This window comes from Aulostomus chinensis, chromosome 7, assembly GCF_037954235.1.
Source record: "Aulostomus chinensis isolate RoL2024-O1b breed Wild chromosome 7, RoL_Achi_v1.0, whole genome shotgun sequence".
Classification (NCBI taxonomy): Eukaryota; Metazoa; Chordata; class Actinopteri; order Syngnathiformes; family Aulostomidae; genus Aulostomus; species Aulostomus chinensis.
Window position 1 is genome coordinate 14,499,056 of NC_141326.1, and position 16,231 is coordinate 14,515,286.

The 16,231-nt window shown below is 43.0% G+C and overlaps 1 protein-coding gene across 5 annotated transcripts in view; it reads right to left on the minus strand.

Moving 5' to 3' along the window:
• wwp2 (WW domain containing E3 ubiquitin protein ligase 2) overlaps positions 1–16,231 on the minus strand; it is a 48,824-nt gene that overhangs the window by 8,755 nt on the left and 23,838 nt on the right. For 4 of the 5 annotated variants that reach the window (XM_086208622.1, XM_086208623.1, XM_086208620.1 and 1 more), the window contains exons 10-13: positions 10,695–10,869; positions 4,561–4,615; positions 2,748–2,829; positions 1,059–1,187 (exon numbers count right to left, since the gene is read on the minus strand). In XM_086208622.1, the coding sequence (XP_086064748.1) occupies positions 1,059–1,187; positions 2,748–2,829; positions 4,561–4,615; positions 10,695–10,869 (441 nt within the window). The remainder of the gene's footprint in view (positions 1–1,058; positions 1,188–2,747; positions 2,830–4,560; positions 4,616–10,694; positions 10,870–16,231) is intronic. The other variant, XM_086208624.1, reaches the window with a different exon arrangement.

The window sequence follows — 16,231 nt, forward strand, 5'->3', positions numbered from 1 at the left end:
CGAGAGGTGAGTCTGGGTGTGCAGCTGTGTTAGTATAAGCTCCACCAATCCGCTGCACATACTGGATATGTGCCTTGTCAGCACTGGGGAGGCTGAGACGCAGAGCGAGAGACAGATAATGGGATGAAGGGGGGGCGGTGGGAAAGAAGGAGGCCTCAAACGTGTCGGGGTTTGTGCTAGACAGGCTGCCAGGCACATCTTGGTTTGGGTTAGGAAATGGAGACCACAGCAGGAGAGTGCTGGCTGTGCATGTGCATGCACATGTGCGCGCACGCACACACACAAACACACACACACACACACACACACACACACACACACACACACACACACAAGCAGGGTAAAAGGTAAAAACAGTAAAGACTCTCTGAAGCACTCCGCTCAAAACAGCCTGTTCAAATATCAGGATGAAAAGTAGCTTGCAGATGCACTCAGACAGTCAGCAGCGACCACATGAGCAAATACACACGTGCATGCCGAGTATAAACACAGAGGCCCGCGCACGCGCGCGCGCACACACACACACACACACAAACACACCAGTGAAGTCTGCAGTGGAATTGTTGTCGCACATTTGCACATTCTCCTGACTTTGCGGTGAGATTTGAGACCGCCTCAAGGCATGGCAAACATCCACGAGCTGAGGGGAAGAGGTGTGTGTGTGTGTGTGTGTGTGTGTGTGTGTCTGTCTGTGTGCCTGAACATGTTGTGTATAACTTTTTGTTAATGTGCATTCTAAAGCTGATTTTGTCTGTCTAAAGGATCTTTTAAAATAGGCCAAGAAAGACGGAGAAAGACGATGGACAAAATGATAAAATAACTCAAAGGATGGATTTAGGATGCAGCTGCGGCCTGTTTAGTTACTCTTGAAGCTTTAAATTCATATTTGAAATAAATTACGCTGGAACTCATTCAAATCACTGTTGAAAAAGTAGTTTGCAATGAACAGTTGTTGTTTGGCTTTGTAACCTGATGGAAACAGATCCTTCCTTTGCCTCCGTCTCTAATGTACTTTTACAAACAGCAAGTTTAGGAGGAAGCGCTGAGAGAATATTTACCCTGACTCAAAGCCGGGTCGGGGGTCTTTAAAGGTGGTAGTGCGCGAGTTGTGGTCCACAAAATATCGGACTCCCTCCGCGGTGTACTTCATCTCCCAGCCCGGGGGCAAGGGGTGCTCCTTGATCATCCTGAAACAGGGAGAGGGGCAGTGAGCACGGTGCCAGCCCAGAGGGGCCCCGTCCTGGGGGATGAAACCAACACACCTCCTCGCCAACCTGCCGATCGAAAGCCCCCTGATGCAAAAAAACAGAACCTTGCACGGGCCTTAAGTTCACAGCCATGCCAAGGTGGAGTTTAGGTGCATGGAGGGCCCCCCAGGCTGCTTCCAAACATTAAAGATCAACCCACAACTGAAGAGGCCTCGAGGAAACTAGCTCCTTATAAAAGAGGGCAGAGGAATATTTCTTATGTGATCCGTGTTTCATCCTAAACCAAGTTAATGCCTCTCATCAGTTGATGTTACATTGCAGTTGAGCCTCAGCGGAAAAAAATGAAAAAAGGAAGAAGAAGCTGAACTAACAGCTAACAGAACGTCTCATTTCTGAAGGTACTGCAGGAATCCTTGAAAATCTTTCAGGCCAGCTGGATGAAAAGATTGTCGGCCTCTGCAGGATAAAACAAATTCTGAACCGTTCTTCAGATGCGAATCTTCTTCTCGAAAAAAACCTAGAAAGAAAATGTCAAATGTAGAACGAGCTTAAAGAATTAAAAGTAGTAAAAAACTTAAAAAATAAAAAGAATTCAAGATTTACCACTAACATAAAAGGTTCCTTTGTAGGAGGCAGGACATTTTTTTAACAAAGTTTTTTTTTGATTAAAAAGAGGATCGAGAATTATTTTTTCATTCCTTCGAAGCATTTTTGATGTGATGATTCTACAAACACCTACAGGATGGATCTCACGGGATATGTTTTTATTTCTATTTAATATTTTAATATTGCTGCCTGGCTCTCAGATTTAATGCATCCCTGCAAGCTGGAACCAAATCTCTATGACCAGATCACCTTCGTCAGGTAAGTATATCAGATGACTATCATTAAAAAGAAGCAAGAGGAAGCCCTGCGTGTTCAGATGAACAGTAACTTAGAATTTGAAATGTGAGAACGTAACATAACTGAGAGTTACAGCTTCGATCAACATGAATGAGGTGCAGAACCTTTTAAGAGCTCTAAAGGTTTCATGTCTTCATGTGTTTCATGTTGAGGAAATCGAAGTTGATGCAAGAAAAATGAGCGAATGAACGGTGAATGTATTGATCTGATCAGCGGCCAGATTTGGTTATTCTGAGTTTAGAAAGGACTGAAAAAGAGCCTAATTTCATGCCAAATAATATAAGGTGGATTCCTGTAAAATGACTGACTTTTTTCGTATCCATGGCCTCCCTGCTGAATTTGTTATGTTTTCCTACCCTGGGACTACGCCTCTGCACATCCCATGATATTCAGGACAAAGTCAGTGGGAAACGTGTACATTTGTGTTGATGTCATCAACGTAGTGTGGATGACTCACTCTGTCGTCATGTGTATGATGATCATATTTTCTGGAAAAGCAAACACCCAAAGCGACATACTGTCTAACAAGCAGGCGACTAGAGCAAACACATGCACACACGTGAACACACACACTCACACACACACACACACACACACACCCACCCACACACACGTCAGTACATGTTGCGGTCTCACCCCTGGGTCCGTGGATCATCCCACTGAGTGGTTCTTGTGTTGTGGTTGACGAAGTACACTCTGCCGTTGTCTTGACGCTTCTCTGTGGAGACAAACATCACAAAATGGTGTGTTAAAAATAAAAAAAAAAAGCGTTTGAGGGGAATTATCAATTTGGAGTGTTTTTACGAGTTGGACTAAACATGTTGCAACAACCTGGCTCGCGTTTGGAACGAAGAGGGAAAAAAAAAATCTACTGCCATGCTAGATAACCAGCAAGTCAGTGTGGTATTTCACTGTGGCTTGATCCAAATACCTCACCAGGGTTAACCTAAGTGTGTGTGCATGTGTGTGTGTGCGTGCATACGTGTGTGTGTGTGTGTGTGAGAAGGTCGCGCCTGGGAGTAAAAGTGCCCACGGTGTTGGGAGCAAATATTCAACAAAGCATTTCTTTTCCAAAAAAAAAGAAAAAAAAAGAAACGAACAAAATAGCGTTAACGACAATGGAGGCACTTCAAAAACAGACAAACTGTTAGGAAAGTGTGTGTGTGTGTGTAATGGTAGGCCAGCGGTCCAAGAACCGGTGCCCCATCCTCCTCCCTCCATCTCGCCGACATCTTTTTCTCATTAACAGGAGTGTGTGGAGGTTCCAGAAACAGTAGTGCTCAAATTGCAAATCTTCCTAGCTCCCTCCAATACGAAGTCCACCCCCAATTTACTATCCAGTCTGAAGTCTGGAACCCCCCCACCTTCTTCTACTTTTCTTTTATTCTCCGCTGTCTGTCTTTCGTCCACCCCCCCCCCCCAACCACTACCATTCCTCTTTTGGAATCAGAGCCTGAAGACAAGAGAAAAAAAATAAATCAAGCGACGTGACCACAGATGAAAAAGAGCGCAGCAGAGAAGTGAATGTGCGCCAGTGTTATAATTGAGGTTTTCTTCTGAGGCACCGCAACATGCTGAAAAGGCATCACAGGCAGAGAGACAGAGAGAGAGAGAGAGAGAGAGAGCGAGAGAGAGAGAGACACACACAGACAGACAGACAGACAGACAGACAGACAGACAGAGGGTTTCTGGAGAGAACACAGCTGTGTGATGATGAAGTCTGAAAATGTCGGTGGGACAGAAGCTGCCAGCGACATTTTGTTTATGAATGAATGTGTGACAGAAACTGTGCTAAGATCAGATTACGTTAGTTATTTGGGAAAATGCTGGATGATGTAGAGTCCCATCAATAATGCGGCCTCTGTAATTTGTGGACTTTGGGGCAAGGGGAGTACTTATGGTGATAAATGGTACAACATGAGCAGAGTATTAAAAGGAAACAAGGACATTTTATCCTGGTTTGTTACAACAAAATGGACACTTGGAGGACACAAATCAATCACTTGACCTCCTCACCGCACACAACTCAGAGGAGACCAAATAACAAAAACCACACCATTTCTTACATTGCATAAAAACTTAAAACGAGCTATGGTCCTGAAAATTCCTCCAAACTACACTCAATCTTAACTGCGCCGAGCAACTAATTAAAAAGAAAAGTCAAGAACTCAGTCATTGTGTCTTGATTCAACTTGTACTGCTTCATTCTTCATGACAAGCAACCATGATGAAAATGATCTGGACAAAGAGGACTCCAGAATCCAGTCCTGGTGGTTAAGATCCACAAAACCTCAAGCAGGTATGAAGGTGTTTCACACAATTTTGCACCCTCTAGAAAATCCATTCTGCTCACCAAAGCCAAACCTCACATCCATTTTAGAACAAGTCAGACCCATACATCTTTGTGTGGTGTGTCTATATACACAAGGAGACTGAAGGATAAACTCACCCCATCCAGGAGGCAGCGGGCCCAGAGGGTCATTTTCCACTGGAGCGCCGGACGGCTGGAGAGAAACAGAGAGAAAGAGAGAGACAACACAAATCCAATTAGGACACCTTTCTGTCTACGTTCTTCCTTCGTCCACCTTTCTGCTCAGATTTCTCCTTCGGTTGTCTTTGGGAGGCACGGTGTGAAATTCTTCTGTCTGTCCATTCGGTTTCTCACCGTAGTGTGAAGAGGAGGAGGCAAAGGTTGTGAAAAAGCAACCCCCCCACAAAAAAATATGTAAAAGATGGAAAACCAATAAATGAGTACCCCAAAAAAAAGGAGAAAAAAAAAAAACGCCAGTAAAACTCACTCAAATAGCTGTCCCAATCTTGTCGCGTCAAGTCTCAACATCGGGCGTGTGAGCTTTCGTTTGACCTCACAGCTCACAGAACTAGAGGTGATGCCTACTGGTAAGTCAGGCAAATGTGTGTGCGTGTGCACACGTGTATGTGTGTGTGTGTATGTAAGTGGAAGAGGGGGCTGGGGGTGGTTCCTCTCGGCTGCAGCGGTAAGGGCCGACTGAGGGAGCTGACCGGCCGGTGGCTCGTATGCCTTCCAAAATCTACATGCTCGGTAGGAGGATAAAACAACAACGCTGTTCCAATGAGCTCACTGGCTGGATGGAAGCCCCACCCCCCTGGCTTCCCGCTCACCTCCCTGATACACTCCACCCTCTCCTCCTCCTCCTCCTCCTTCTTCACCTCCACCATGGCACCCCTCCCTACCCCACCCAGAGGTCCTCCTCCTCTCTCTTGCTCTCTTCTAGCGCTGCTGTGAAAGTAGGCAGGGAAGTGTGATGTCTGAGGGAACTGAGGGAACATTCATGCTTGTTCCAGACTGGACACCCCCCGCCCCACCCATCCCGCCTCCTCAACCCACCCCGGGGCCTGACAAAAGGCACCTTTATTCACCCTGAGCCTGGAAACCACTGCAAGGTTTGCTCAGCCTGCGATCATATACACACACGGAGAACACGAAAAAAAAAAGACCGTGTGTGCCATGATGTGGAAAGTTTGTCTACAGCAAACAGTCATTTGGTGTGTATGTCCACATGTTGTGCGCGCGCACACACACACACACACACACACACACACACACACACACACACAGCAGAATAGTCGCTGAAAAGATCCTTGTTTAGAATTAGCTAGCACTGATTGGTTTTCATGCTTAAAAAATGTTAATCAAGCAGGCTGCTTGAAGCGTGTCGCTCTTCATGATTTACTGAACCACCACGTTGAGAGCACGCTGTGTTAATGAGCTGGTCAGAGTAAATAAAAAGGTGGGGACGGACAATGGAAGTCCTGTCTGGTGAGCAAAACAACCATTAAAATAATATGCTCTTACAAAATAATCAAAACAAAGAGGTGTTTGGATGATTTTGGCAAAAGCACAGGTTTTTATTTTTTTCATTTATCATCTATAATGAAGTGAAAAAAGGTGCCATTTTCTAAATGAAAGCTAGTGGACCTTTAAAGTGATGATGATTTTCTGAGAAGCCATAAAGTAGCGTATTATCCACCAAATGTCAATGTTACACGGCGTTTCCCAAGCAGAAATGTGAGTGTGACCATTAAAAGTGGCTGTGTCATGGAAACTCTGAGGGAGTTGGGATGGAAAGGACTGGGCCTGCTGGAGGAGCAAGAGAGGGCACACAACAGGGTTAAAGGGTGTGTGTGTGTGTGTGTGTGTGTGTGTGTGTGTGTGTGTCACTCCCATCAACAGCCAATCTATGCCCCCGCGCCCCACCCTTATGGGTTTTCTGTGACTAAAAAAGGTAAAAGGAGAATATAATGATATAAAGACATGATGACTTCATTCTGGCTCTGACCATTCAGCTCCTCAGCAGCTTGCAGACAGAGTGAGGCTGGAGGGAGGAAAGAAAGAGCTTGTGAAAACAAGGGAGGGAGAGGAAGAGTGGGAACAGCAGCATACTGGCAAAGACGTGTGAAATAAAGGTTGGGTATTATAGATCTGGAAGGAATACGTCGTAAAGGCCAGATGCCCCGGGTGTAGATGAACCTCTAACATGACGGACGACCGCGGTTTCAGATCAATGTACTGTTCATATAAAAAAAGAATATTCCATTAAATGCTGAAAGCTTAAGTATAATTTCAAGTTTAACTTGTTACGATGATGCCTTACTTGTTTTCCACCTCTGACAAATAAAGAGGGAAAAATGTGTGTTAGAGAAAAAGAGAAAGTGAAAAGAATGAAACACTTGAGGTCCTAGAGTTCAGGAAAAGTGTGTGTGTGTGTGCGCGCGCGTGCGTGTGTGTTGGACTGATCTAGCGAAGCAATTTTTGTTGCATATTTGGAATTTATTACTTCCACCGAGGAGGTTATGGTTTCAGTGTTGTTTGTCCGTCTATTAGCAGGATTAAGCAAAAACTACCTTTTCAAACAACCTTGGTGGAGGGGTGGCGCGTGTGTCGAGGAAGACCCCAGGAGATTTCAGCGGAGATTCGAGTCATGGGTTGAATACCGGAATTATTTATCGAATTTGTCAATATTGACAAAATTAGACATTTTGATTATAGAACATTCTGAAGCCACATAACACAACAGTGAGAGAGAGTATTAAAACTGGTGTTTCTGCCTGGTAACACACAATTTCACTATTAAAACCTTATTAAGGAAGGAGGCAAATCTTCCTTCCTTCATACAATATAATTATCAAGCAGAAACTTTGCTCCACGACTCACAGTGCTAAGTGAATACAGGGTTTTTAAGAGAGAAACTATGAATAGGATTCAACTGCTATACAAAAAATGTATATCATTTATCCGAGTCTCTGATTTCTCACTGGATGGAGGTAAAAGCAGCTGGTCTTTGAATAATTGTTTAAAGTTTGAGAGGCGGCTCCTGTCTGAACCGAGCTGTGGTCATCACCATGGCAACCTTTAACTTCAGTTGAAGCCTCCTAGCTGATTTCTCTGTGGCATTTACCAAACACTTGAATGATACTTCTGTCACTGAGTCAATCAGTGCATCAAAATCAACCAGTCCATAATCCTTCAATTATTATCAAAGAAAAAGTCTCACTGATGCGTTTTAATAAATTTCAACAATGATGGAGCTTTATGGCCAAAAGGAAAATGCCACTGTGACACAAGTTGAGTTTCTATCAAGATGTTTTTTGCAGACTTTGAAGCACTGCAAAACAAAAGGCCAGACAGAAATGGCAAGAATTAAACCTCATTTTGGCAACAAAAGTTGTTACACTTGCGCGAGCTAATTTTTGCCATTTTTGGAAAAGAGTAACTTGCAAAACTGGAGTTTGATAAGCGCTGATGTAGCAAATATGACTGATCAGGTGTTTTTGCTCTGTTCGTCTTCATGGACAAACAGCATGCCACGCGTTCGATCCTAACTAGCACTAAAGGACAATTCCACTTGTCCTGAAGACCTCGCTCCATTTTTGGATTGACAACCCAGATTTGTTTCAACATGTGATTTCAAACTAAATGGAAACACAGTTCCAGATGCAACAGGTAGACAGGTAAGTAGGACTGTTGCTTTCAACCTTTCATTAATGTGCGAGGACTGTTTCCTCCTGCTACGTTCTGAATCAACCTCCTAACTGAACCGCCATCAGCGCACTTTAAGCATGTTCTGTTCATTGTCCTTTCATGGAATAAGCTACATATAAATGTGCTCTATGGAAATGTGAGCCCAGACAGGATGTGTGTAAACATGAGTGAAGCTGACATGCACCCGTGTGGACGTGTGTGAGTTTTCTGTTCTGTGCTGCGGATGATAAAACACAGGGCTGATTCAGGTGCTGCTGTTAAGGGGCCTTGTTCCCGCCAGGATGGACTGAAAATCAGAGAAGTGGACTGGAGGAGAAAAAAATGGGAAGGTGAGTGGAGGGGGTGAAAGACTGGTTTGAGGGTGGAGGAGGAAAGAAAGAAAGTAAGAGGGGAGAGGTTATCTGAAATGAGGCCAGATAAACAGAGATATTTTGGTCTGAGGCAGAGGACGGGGATTTCAAAGAGTTTAGGGAGAGTTTGGAGGGGTGAAATCATGATGAAGGGATGTTGTGGATGGTTAAACAGGGAAAGGAAAGAGAGAGAGAGAGAGAGAGAGAGAGAGAGAGGGCGAGAGAGAGGAGAGCCGGAAACAGCAGTTAATGACTCCGAGGCTGTTCTCTCTGGAGTTACTAACGAGCTGCAATTACTCTGTACACACACACACACACACACACACACACACACACACACACACACACACACACACACACACATTAGGAGACTGCACAATTTTGCAGTGTCTATGTGTATGTTTGTGCATGCACATGCACCCGTTACAGCCCTATGGTCCATTTAAAAGGACAACCGGCCTCTTGACCCTCTTTGGATGTCATGTGCCGACAGGGGAAAAAAAGTGGCACCTGACCTTGACATTACAGCGCTGTGAACACATCTGCTCACACACACGAGGAGCAGGTGATTTATGTTTTGTGTTTAGTAGTTGTTGTTTTAGTCTGACACACACACACGGCCTGTGAGTAGGTGTGTTCGTGGCTAAACTATGAGCCAGTTTGTGTGTGCTCCTTGTTCACACACACTGGGACCATAAATAGTCGCCGCTATCAGCAGCGTGGGCATTCCAAGACGGAGCAGAGCACCATCAACATGGAGGGCAGACCTTCCTGGTGGCTGTTCTCACACAAGGAATGAGGACAAAACCTGAATGAATCCTGACACCGATTTTGTTCCTCCTGTGACTCTTAGTCTCTCTTTCTGTCATTGCATCACAAAACAAGAGCATCTTGTAATTCTTTATCTTGTCAAAATCAGTGGAATCTTTAACTGTGACTTTAAATAACATTTCATATGTTGCCCAGCCTCAGAAGATGGAAATTGGGAAAATGAGAGTTAGTGTGTTAAATAGACAGTATGAGAAGATGATGATAGGATGATTTCAAGGACTGAGGGAAAACTGAGAAAGCCCGAAGACAAACACAAGTGTAGACAGAGACACATTCACACACAAGTGCACCCAAACATGAAACCCCACACACATACAGGGTGGGATGTTTTTATAGAAGCCCGTAAAGAGCTTTACTCCTGATTTTACTTAGGGTCCATTCAGAAAAACTCTGTTGTTTTGGTCCTACAAGCCTTTACTGTCTGGCTGCAGACTGACCTTGGCTGCTTCACTGAGAGGACACACAGACCTGAACTGACTCCACTGGAAAAACACTGGAACCTAACCTCTACTACTCTATTAAGTACAAGGTAAACAGTAGTAGAACAGCAACTGAAGCAGTATTCCTCTCTTCTACTGCGGATCGCAACACTCACTGATTTCCATTCTCATGGGGGTTATAAAAAACACGAACGATCGTGCAAATAACACGTATCAAAACAAATCGTTCTGCATCCAAGTGAGGAAACAATCCTGGCACAGAGGGGATAAAGTGAGCTTCACTTGACTTGAAAATCCTTGGTTGAGTTGGGAGGCTCTTACAAATTATTCCAATCATTGACTTTCCAGGGAAGTACTACAATCATGTCGGTTTAGATCTGTTAGATGATGCCGGACTTCTTATACTTCTGTTACACTTTACAAATCCTTGTGGGGTGAAATTCATCACCAGAGATTTTGTGAATGTCTGCGTAGGCCATTATGAGGCAATTTTTGTATGACCACGTGGATTTGTCGACGTGCTACAATGCCACAAGAGCAGCAACTTTCCATGCACTAGAGAACCAAAATGGACGCTGACAAGAGGGTGGTGTAGATATGGAAGGTGTAATCCAAGCAGACACCACAAAGTGGCATAATTGGGAAAGTTCCGCTGTTTATGTACTCATCTGTGAAGGAGTATAACACAGGCTTTTGTGGTCAGGACTGTTAATATTACTCACTGTACAAAATCATCTCCTGAGGGATGCAAAGACTCAACATCCTGACAAATCTGCAGGGGACGAGTTTGTTTGTCTGATGGACCAAAAAGGACAACATGATTGAATACGACTATGATACCTCGACATGATACTACTATCAGAGTAGGTGAAGTCCTGATGACTTTCAAAGCTAGGCGGACTGGGTTCATACAAATGATTGTGGTAAAGGCCTGGAGTACCTGGTAGAGGAATCGCTGGCTGAACTGGTGCATGGCGCCCTGCAGCTGGTTGCGCTGGCTCTGCCACTGCTGATAGTTGCGCACAGACTCCGCCGTAGGCCTCTGCCATGTGGTGGTTCTGGTGTTGTGGTCCACGTAGTAGAACCTTCCCCGCTGGTCCACACGCTTCTCCCAACTAAGGGGAGGGAGAGGGGGTTCAGTTAGTAGCCTTATCCTTATTGAGCCTATTGAGAGAGGGTGGTTGGATGATACAGCCCCACATACTGTATATGCAGCAAAGAGAGCGAACATCTATCCAGACTTAGCAGGGTTAGGTTCCATGAGAGAGCAGGAAATAGCCTCTCATTCAGCCCTGACCGTCACTGCCGTCATTTAAAGTGACACAAGAGGCAGGCAGTAATTCTATGGGAAAGTTGAGGACTTGTTTGATGTTGAGTTAAAGGGTCTCTGCCTCAAATGTCAGGACTCATCTAAAGACAGTTTTTGATACACTGCCAGGGAACTATATCTTTAACAAAGTCAACCCATTGTCTCCCTAGTGGGTCGAGTCCAGTCAGTGTCATGTGTCTAATCTCTGTTTTTTCACCAAAATCTACAGTTTCAGATTTAGTAGCTATTGGTATTATTTTAAAGTCAAATGCATCTTCAGTCAAGTTTTCAGGAAATACATTAAAGGAGCAGACTTAGCTTCCGTAGAGACGCAACACTTAAGGACTGGGATGGAGAGTGGGAGGAAAAAAGCCGACCTGAATATCCTCAGATCCGAATTTGTCTTAATTTTCTTGATCGTTTTTTCATTTTCTTCAACCTATCAATCTAATTTTCTTCAACCTTCCATGTATATATACAGTAAGGTTTTGATGTAATTCTACTTTCCAAAAGTCTTTCTAAAGTTCCCAGCTCCCTCAAGGTTTAATTACAGAAATGTGTCATTGGAGGACACGGGATGACAAAATGAACAACAATATCACCACTACTACTATTATTTAACCAATAGTTATACAGTATATTCAAATGATTATTTTCATTTGAAATGTTCATCAATATGTTCCAACGTTTCAGGGATGAAGAACGGCTGCTCTGTATTACGGCTGGTTTGACTCAGCCTTGGACTTCATCAAGCGGTTTGTTCACATGAAAGACAATTCCAGCCCTCAGCTACGATGACGAGGGCGAACAATTGGACGAGACATCTTCTAGAGTAATGATAACAGCGCGCTGTGGTGTGTGTTTATGCGTCACTGGCTGCCAGTGGCATTACTTAGAGGTCTATGTATATCCTGTTCTTCCCCTGAGATAGGGGTCTGGACCAGGACTGAGATATAGATGGTCCACAAAAGCAAAAACACACACAAATGACTACACAAGGAATAACACACACTTCGACACAGACACGTTCCCGGGGCTCTGCAGGACTGCTGGTCGACAGTTATTCTCACATGGCTGACTTAAGAGCAACAGAATGTGGTAGAGAAAACAGGGAGGACTTCCGTATGCTAACGAAAACACGAAGAGCAGATAACAGCAGGCTTGAGAAGAACACACACACACACACACACACACACACACACACACACACGTAAAAATTGGTGCAGACAATAATAGTGTTTCTACTAAACTCTGTCAATATCAACACTTTTTGACCTTTGATAACCAGCTAGAAGACCTCTGTGACCTTCTCCCTCTCTGGCTTGCTTAGGCTTTGAGGTTTCCACTCCAGTCAGCATGAAGACGACCAGCTACTGTGAAGAATGTGTTGGAAAATAAATTCTGCTCTACTCCCCAACAATGACCTTTAATCAATCAAAAGCTTGACTACTTTTACTACTCTGATGTTGACCTGTCTAGAAAACACTTCTCCTGACCCCATGATATTGGATTACATACAGAACGTGCCATTTCATGATTGGTGAGAATCTGGATAATACACAACTCTCTCTTTCTTACACACACTTAAACTAAGCATGGCTGTGAAGCCAGTGCTTTGTTTATTTGGTCCTCCCTTAGTCCAAGTCTTCTAAATAGGCTTACTGTTGTAGAACTGAAGCTATTAATGCAAGCTCACACACATTCAGCGTGCAGGAGGAACGTTGCAAGAGAGATTTACTACAGTAAATGAGGCAGTGCATTCAGAGCGAACATGGTCAGTTAACTTTTCGTTGTTCGTTCTGAGATTCCTGCTAGATTCAAACCATTCAATGCATTCACAGGGATTGACAAACAGCATTATTACTGTCAACTTTGCAGCAGTTTGTGAATATATCCTACTGATAAAAGTCCTCACTATTATATCTGTCCTCCTGAGCTATCAAACCTGCATTAGCTGCTTTTCTAACCACCTAAGGGCAGGGAAACATGTTTTGAACACAACTGTGGCATTAAATTTCCAGATGATTGATTATGTGTCCAGCAGGTACGCAACAACATTATCATTTGCTTACAGCTGTGTGTGAATCTGTCCACTTTGTGAGTGCACGACGAGCAAAACTATAAATACATCCCTTTATTTTATGTATTTAAGCAACAAATGTGTTGAAATGGTCACAATTTTAGAATCTTAATGTCATGATTGCAAGCATTTGCCATGATTATTGATCTCTATACAGGCATAGGATACAAAGATGTAAAGCCATGATGACAACACAGGTGTCACTTGTGATGGGGTCAATAAAAGAGCACAAATCCTCCAAATCTGCCGTATCACAAAGCCACAATATCATAAATCTACTGGGAGAGGCCAACTGGCATGTTGCAAGCTTTTTCAGGCGACTGCATGCAGCCACATATGCTTGATCCTATTTGGGAACAATTGAAAACAGAAACACGAAAAAACAAAACAAAAACACAACATTGGCCCTTGAAAATGTAAAATTAAAGCCTTGCGGTTGTATCCCTCCACCAGCCAGTTGCAGTTCCTACCCATGTCTGCCCTGACTCTTAATGTCATGTATGGACGGGCAGACTACTAAGGAAGTACAAGTATCTTTTTTTTGGCAAAACAAAACTTATCATTACTTCCTCAAGCGAACTAGTGTAGTGTTATCATGATAATGATGTCATATTGAAGTAGAACTTGAAACAAAACAATGTCATTAAATCACAATGCTATGTTTGTTAAATACTGCTTGAAAATTTGATAAAATGGTGTGAAGTCTAGAGTTATAGACAAAAATATGTTTGTGCAAAGACCTTTGACTAAAAAAACTAAAACAAAGAAAATCCAATCGGTTCATCTTTCATTCCAAGTAAGCGTTCGTACCAAATTTGAAGACATTCCTGTGAGGCGTGACAAAGATATCTCACTCATGAGAATTGGACAGACTCCCTGAAATATAATGTCATGGCTATTGCTTGTATGGTGGCATAAAAACGCTATATTGGCACAGTCCCTATGCCGGGGTCCAGGGCCAAATTTAACAAGAAACTAAAACCTCTTTTTTGAAGCTAACTTCACCCACTGCATCATTTTGGAAAATGCTTAAAAGTGGGTGGTGTTGAAAGGATCAGGGAGAGGCTGAGGGGAAGCTGTGATTGTGAGTAGCTCAGTGACTTTTGCTGATGTGGCTGATCTTGTCCTTCCAGAATGCCAAAAATATAGCATCCCCTTTAGCTTTAGCCTCAGTAATGTGCGTCCCCACGTGCTATTTTGAGACAGAGAGATGCTGGATGCAGCGCCCAGGTCCAATTTTGGAGATGCTCCCTCTGATTTTCTTGTAAGATAAATCAACAGTCAAGAGCCAAAGAGGATGCTGGACATAGAACAGTGATCCTTTCATGACCAAAAAGGACCAAAGCAGAAGCAAAATACAAATACAAGAAAACATGGGAGCAGTTAGACTTCATGGATGCAAACATTCAAACTTAGCTAATGGTGCAGCCTAAATCCCTGTGAGCAATGTCCTTCAATCGACAATGAACATGAACACGCTCCAATATAGTCTATGGAGTAAGAGAAAAGCTTGGTTTTATAGGATGGGTGTTTGGTGATGACAAATGGCTCTATGATGTCACTAGGCACCAGTTGAAATGCTAGGCTTCTCCCAGTAGAGGGCAGTTGCTAAGTACCAAAATATAAAGACTTGAGAATTGGGGAATCAACCCTTGAATTCTCATAAGCATAATGGTTTTGAACAGTCTTCAAACAGTCACAGCTCACTACTGCATTTGCATCAATAGAAGGGAAAATTTGCACTGGTTAAGGATGGAAAGTGAGCTTAGAACAATTTCACTCAATTCTACAGTTTTGAAGATGATGAAACCAACTATTAAAAGCTCTTTTACCTGCCAAACTTGCAGAAATGTTTTCTAACTCACGTGTGTTATTTTAAATGCCATATCTAGGTTCTATTCCCAGTCATGTTAACATATCACTGACAGACAGTATTTGGCACCGGTGCCTCAGGTGGTAAGTTTTTAGTTATCACACACCAGCTGATAGAATCTTGCTCGGGGACACGCTACCACCATGAGTGATTGCAAACACAGGGAGTTTGTGGTAAAGACTGAGTCTTTCTGACCACTCTGTCTCTGAACCTCTTTGAAAAAAAAAAATCCAAAAAAGCCCTGTTGTCTCACTGATATTAGCACTAGCTTGTTATTTACTGGAGTCAGAGAAAGCTCACAAAAGCCTGTCTGATGGTCTCTACTTAGTTCTGCTATCGAACTAATTCCTTGCACTCATGTTGCCGGATTCCCTCAAATAAAAGCCGGCAGTCAATTAAAAGCCAGTTTTCAGAAAGAGGCTGAAGAAATGAGCACGACAGAGGGTTGACCACGAGTGAAGAGGGGAAAAAGATCAAAATAGATTAGAAATAATGCTCTGTCTCTAATAGAAGGCATAGTGCCCTCTACGCTTGAGGTAAATAAAGGCCCCGGCCACTATTTGAGGAAGATATTTACAGTCGACTCAGTTTATTCTTGGAACTGAAAAGTACACAACTTCCTCCCCACAAACTGTCCAGAATAAGACTTTCCTTCTGGGTCTAAGGAGAGTCCAAACATTGTTTTTCTGGTGTATTATTCACATATCTACCTTCCTTGATATTCAACCAATGAGCATTCAATAAACACGTTAAATCTTTATATTTATGCTACAAATCCTAAGCCTCAGGATGTCTGGAACAGCTCAGACATATACAAATGTTTAATAAGGAAAGAAGAATTACGAAGGACAAACCTCTGCTACCACAGGACGCCTTCCTGTGCATTGCCACAACTATATTTTGATATCCTACAAAGGAACATGGAAATATTAACAATTTCTGAACAGGTTATGGATTACGTGGCATATATTACTGAACAAACAACAGAATAGTTAAACAAGTCCTAACAATGTTGCTATTACTGAGTAGTGGTTTTTATGATTAGAACGTTCAAAGAAAACATCTTACACACGTTTTTCATGATGTAATCAATACTTTGGAGCTATGAATTAGCACCTACATACCTTCTACAACCTAGTTTTATTGTTTTATGAACAGTACTTGCAAACTCGTTCATCATTACCCTTACAATAAATATTTTTATTAATATTATTC